Source organism: Hemitrygon akajei, chromosome 7 (genome assembly GCF_048418815.1).
Source record: "Hemitrygon akajei chromosome 7, sHemAka1.3, whole genome shotgun sequence".
NCBI classification, from domain to species: domain Eukaryota; kingdom Metazoa; phylum Chordata; class Chondrichthyes; order Myliobatiformes; family Dasyatidae; genus Hemitrygon; species Hemitrygon akajei.
In genome coordinates this window covers 168828224-168834223 of record NC_133130.1, presented here as the reverse complement: position 1 = coordinate 168834223, position 6000 = coordinate 168828224, and the positions used below count along the sequence as shown (strand labels likewise).

At 45.8% G+C, this 6000-nt stretch overlaps 1 protein-coding gene across 2 annotated transcripts in view; it reads right to left on the bottom strand.

Moving 5' to 3' along the window:
- Positions 1–644: 644 nt before the first annotated feature.
- The window catches only part of LOC140731162 (protein crumbs homolog 1-like), a 150209-nt gene continuing 144853 nt past the window's right edge, over positions 645–6000 (bottom strand). For both annotated transcript variants that reach the window (XM_073052560.1, XM_073052561.1), the window contains exon 13: positions 645–5474. In XM_073052560.1, the coding sequence (XP_072908661.1) occupies positions 5253–5474 (222 nt within the window). In that variant the 3' untranslated portion in view covers positions 645–5252. The remainder of the gene's footprint in view (positions 5475–6000) is intronic.

Here is a 6000-nt window from a genome sequence, read left to right as displayed (position 1 = left end):
TCTTAAGACAGAGGGCGTTGGTGTGTCTGGATCTTGGGACAGAGGGCCTTTGGTGTGTCCGGATCTTGGGTCAGAGGGCCCTTGGTGTGTCTGGGTCTTGGGACAGAGGGTGTTGGTGTGTTTGGATCTTGGGACAGAGGGCCCTTGGTGTGTCTGGGTCTTGGGACAGAGGGTGTTGGTGTGTTTGGATCTTGGGACAGAGGGCGTTGGTGTGTTTGGATCTTGGGACAGAGGGCATTGGTGTGTCTGGGTCTTGGGACAGAGGGTGTTGGTGTGTTTGGATCTTGGGACAGAGGGCCCTTGGTGTGTCTGGGTCTTGGGACAGAGGGTGTTGGTGTGTCTGGATCTTGGGACAGAGGACGTTGGTGTGTCTGGGTCTTGGGTCAGAGGGCCCTTGGTGTGTCTGGGTCTTGGGACAGAGGGTGTTGGTGTGTTTGGATCTTGGGACAGAGGGTGTTGGTGTGTTTGGATCTTGGGACAGAGGGCGTTGGTGTATCTGGATCTTGGGACAGAGGGCGTTGGTGTGTTTGGATCTTGGGACAGAGGGCATTGGTGTGTCTGCGTCTTAGGAAAGTTTCCTCAAGCCCACCAAATTCAGCAAATTTTGCTTCCAAATTTTCAGTTCACTCAAATAAATATCAACATTGTGATTTCATCAGTTCTTTATATTACACCACATTTATCAATTACAGACATTTACATTTACAAACCTATGAAATTTACATCAATAGTGGGGTATGTTTTGCCAATACCCAATGTAATTTTATAAAGTTTAGCCAAAATTGTACAAAAAGGTCACAATAGTAGTCAACTGTGTTTTTCTCCATGGGATTGCTCAGGTTCTGAGCTGAGTTCGCCCTAGGAAATAAGTCATGATGCTTACACCATTCACATTTCATCAAAAACGTAATGTTTACCAGGCAGCAATGTTTCACTGCAAGCCAGGCAGCATCTGTGCAGGGGGATGCTTTGGGCCTAATTCCTTGACCAGGTCTGACCAATCACAATCTACCCACCTTCACACCCACCTGTCACCTGTCAGCTTGTACTCCTTCCCCTGTCCACACCTTCACTCTCTGTCTTGGCGTGGAACATTAACTGTTCATTCTCCTCTGTATATGCCACCTGACCTGTAGAGTTTCTCATCATTGTTGGTTCCTAATGAAAGAGAAAATTCCAAAGAAGAGCTTTCTCTTATTTGGAGGAACCTGCTTGGCTAAGTTTTATTGAAACTTGTTTATGCCAAATATTTCGGAACATTTTTTTACAAAATATAACATCCCAAGCAGAAATATCTTTTAATAACTTTAATTAAATATAAGCCCAGAAAATCAGGGAATTTACTTTCATTCCCAATATGGAGACGGAATGGACGTTGGTTTTCCCAGTAGTTGTGGATGGAAGAGGATGAAAAGGGAGTGATGAAACACGGTGCTGGGGAAGGGCAGACAACTCGCAGTGGAGAGGAAGGAGACCCAAGCGTTCAACCTTGAAACGAAGTTCGGGGTCTCCATGCCGAGGCAGAAGCTGATGAATTTTGACATGGGTTTGGAGAGGGATGGAGATGACCATGCTTGGTAAAGGGAAGGAAAGACAGAGTGGGGCAGTGAACAGATGGGCTTGTTTGTACAGTAAATGTTAGGGCACAGTGGCTCCTGGATCATCTTGGTTTGCCTGCCACTAAAAGTATTCTCCAACCCAATAGTATCTGCCGGCGGAAAGGTAAAGCCAGCACTGCATCCACGCCGAGTTCACTGCCTCCACATTGAATTCCCCAGATTTCTACTTCTAGATTCCAACTGGTTCCATGTTTACAACTAATTAGAAATTGACACCACTGTGGAGTGTGAATGTTGAAAGACCTAGATAGAGTGGACGTGGAGAGGATGTTTCCAATATAAGAAGCGTCTAGGACCAGAGGGCACAGCCTCAGAATAGAAAGATGTCGCTTTAGAATGGACATGAGGAGGAATTGCTTTAACCAGAGACTGGTGAATCTGTGGAATTCATTGCCATAGATGGCTAATGGAGGCAGATGTTGATAGGTTCTTGATTAGTAAGGGTATCAAAGGTTGAGCGGGGGGAGGTCTAGAGAATGGATTTGAGAAGGATAGTAAGTCAGCCATGATGGAATAGCAGAATAGTCTTGATGGGCTGAATGGCCTAATTTTGCTCCTACAATATGTCTTACGGTCTTATGGAATACCTCCCTGAGTAGACTGTACTCGACAGAACTGTGGATGGTATTTCTCACTTTTAGTGTTCAGGCTAATTCCATCATTTTTGAATGATGTTAAAATATGTTTGGCATTTTAAGTCACAAGCATAACACCACAAAGACTTGAATGTAGGTTGTGGAGCCCAAAATACCTTCAGAATTGTAACCAAGCAAAGAATGTAGAAACAACCTCCCCAGTTTTGGAAATAGCTCAAATTCCAATGATGTTAAATAGAATTAGTGGAATTTGTGCCAAATGACAAAAAATTATAAAGGAGCTGGAAATTGCTATTGAAAGTTCCTAGAACATTTTACAAAATGCCCTCTAAAATTTATAAGGATGTTGCTGGGACTTGAGGACTTGAATAGGTTAGGGCTTCATTCCCTAAGGCAGAGGAAAATGAGAGGAGATTTGATAGAGGTATACAACATTATGAGAGGTATAGATAAGGTAAATGCAAGCAAGTTCTCCCCCACACTGTGATTGGGTGAGACAACAACTAGAGGTCATGGGTTAAATGTAAAAGATGAAATGTTTAGGAGGAACATGAGGGGTAACTTCTTCACCTTGAGGGTGGTGAGAGTATGGAAAAGCTGCCAGTGGAAGAGGTGGATGTGGGTTCAATTTCAATATTAAAGTGAAATCTGGATAGGTACATGGGTATGGATGACAGGGCTATGGGGGCTATGGTCTGGGTGCAGGTCGACAGGACTAGGCAGATTAATAGTTCAGCACAGACTAGATGGGCTGAAGGGCCTGTCTGTGCTGTATTGTACTATGACTCTCTGACTAAAGGATCTTGTGTACAGTCAGGTCATGGATTGCAGTTTGACTCTAAACATTTCCCATGGTTAATTTGTTTCCACACTTGGTCAACTTCAAACTTCAAAGCCTTCCACACACTCACTGCAGCCTGAGCTCGAGTGGCCTTCTGTGGATCGTCCTTTATCAACTCAGTGTGTGAAATGGCTAACACTCCAGACATTCAGTTTACTTCCCAAAGTCAAATCTGCCTTCCTGTTGGCAGCGGCTTATCAATGCCCCACATCTCTGTTCTTACCCCTCCGTTCTCCTGGGGCTACAGGCCACTAGAGTTACCTCTTCTCATCACTTGCCCATCACCTCCCTCTGGTGCCCCTCTTCCTCTGCTTTCTCCCATGGTCCGCTCTTTCTCCTATCAAATGCCTCCTTTGGCCCTTTGCCTTTTCCACCTATCATCTCCCAGCTTCTCACTTCACCCCTCTCCCTCACCCCCAGCCATCTGGCTTCACCCACCAACTTCTAGCAGCCAAAATAAAGAAGTGGGGGAGGGCAAGAATTAATAATCCTTTCCCTCCCCTCTTTTTCTGGCTTGTGTCTCCTTCCTTCCCAATTCTGATGAAGGGTCTCGGCCCAAAATGTCGACTGTTTATTCATTTCTATAAATGCCAGCTGATCTGCTGAGTTCCTCCAGCAATGTGTGTGTGTTTCCACACAGTTACCCTTCTTTTCCTCGCAGTGGCCAACGGAACTGCAGCGGTGACGGGTGACGACTGTGACCCCTCCGACCGCAACTGCACAGGGAGCATCGTTTCCCTAGGAAGACTCTCTCTGCTGTGGAGAACCCACCATTCAGTGAAGTGGTTATGAGGAAACTCCAGTTTATTGGCCTACACTCATGTTGTACGACCTCAGCCTGGCAGCTTCCCGCCCCCACTGCAGCTTGTAAATAGAACAGACGAGGGCACAGTCTGTCAGTAACAACTGTTGATGCAACAACATAAGTGCTTTCAAGCTGTGTGCAGACTCACTGGTAGTGAACAAGTCTTTAATTAGACACAGAAGCCAAAGGAGAGGGATGCAGAATCCTGTGACTGTGACCATTTGCCTCTAGCACAGCATCACCTAATGTCATCATCCATCCTCTCCCAGCTAGCTGTATTCTAAAAATAGATCCCTCCATTTGTATTTAATACTAATTTGTTTCAATATATAATTAACTATAACTGTTCCCATATTTAATGATAATATACTCAAGTGGCCACTTTATTAGGTACACCAGCTTACTGATGCCAATTATGTGGTGCAACGCACTGCATTTAAGCATGCAGACGTGGTCAAAAGGTTCAGTTGTGCAAACCGTACATCTGAATGGGGAAGAAATGTGATCCAACTGACTTTGATGGCAGAATGATTGTTGGTGCCAGACAGGGTGGTTTGAGTATCTCAGAAACCGTTGATCTTCTGGGATTTTCATACACAATGCTCTCTAGAGTTTATAGACAATGGTGTGAAAAACAAAAAAGAACATCCAGTTCTGTGGGTGAAAATGCCTCGTTAATGAGAGAGGTCAGAGTAGAATGGTCAGTCTTGTTCAAGCTGACAGGAAGGTGACAGTAACTCAAATAAACACACGTTACAACAGAGGTGGCAGAAGAGCATCTCTGAATGTATAACACGTCAAGCCTTGAAATGGATGAGCTACAGCAGCAGGAGACCACACCGGGTTCCACTCCTGCACCTAATAAAGTGGCAGTTAAGTGTATTTTGATTTGTTTCTATATATAATAAACTTAAATTCCAAAAAGAATTTGCTATTAAAAAGGGGGCTCAATTAAGAATCAAATTACAGTAAATATTTAAACAAGTGAGCACATTTCCACCAGTTGGAATGCGGAACAGCTTTAAAAACTTCCACTTTTTTCTTCACAGGTTTGAGAAGTGGCTGTTGTAATCTGAATGATGAGGGGTTGACCTCTGGAAGTGATACCTCGTCATACCTTTTGTGTGCACAGGAAATGCCTGAATCAGTCTCTGACTTCACACGTTATTCGTGCGTGATTGCAGTGAACAGCGCAGTGCGAGTTTCCCCACCAGATGTGCCACCATCTCCAGTCTCCATGAGGATTGCACAGTGCCAACATCAAATGGGTTGCATCCCACTTGGTGAAGTGGGTGGCTCGGTAGAGTCAGTAGTACAGGGGTGGAGCGAAGGCACCTTAAGTGGTCCGATATTTCAAGAGCACCTTGCCCTCTTCTAAGTCCAGTAGCCAATTATATCAGGCGCTCTTCGGGAGGCACCTTAAGGACACTGTCCATCTCCAGACGGGCACCGGCCACCTCCTGCTGGCTCGGGTTGTACGTCCCTTCAGTCTGCCGCTTCTTCCGGGCGGTCAGCACCACGAATATCAGAGCTATCGCAATGAGGAGCGCGGCCCCACAAGCCACGGGCACAGCCACGGCCAGCAGGGGGATAGCGTCCGCCTTGCTCCCTCTCTGCGAAGACAATGGGAGACCGTAAGTGCTGTTTTCAAACTGCTCACTGTCCTTCCCCCACCCTCCACCCCTCTTGAATTCAACAGGAAACAGAGCTGTCAGGTGCAGAGGGCAGAAACGTGCAAGAGCAATCAGCAAGGAGGAAAGAAAACACAGAGAACGAGGACAGGCAGGGCATTATTAGTCAAACAGGGCACAGCAGTTAGCATAGATTTGCTTACAGAAAACAATCTGTGATACATTCTACTGGCTCTTTTGAGTTCTGCTCAAGATACAGTCATTGAACACTACAGCACAGAAACAGGACCTTCGGCCCATCTAGTCCATGCCAAACTATTATTCTGTCTTATCCCATCGACCTGCACCTGAAGCACAGCCCACCATACCCCTCCCATGCACGTACCTATCCAAACCTCTTAAATGTTGCAATCAAACCTGTACCCACCACTTCCACTGGCAGCTCATTCCACACTCGCACTACACTCTGAGTGAAGTTCCCCCTCATATTCCCCTTAAACATTTCAAC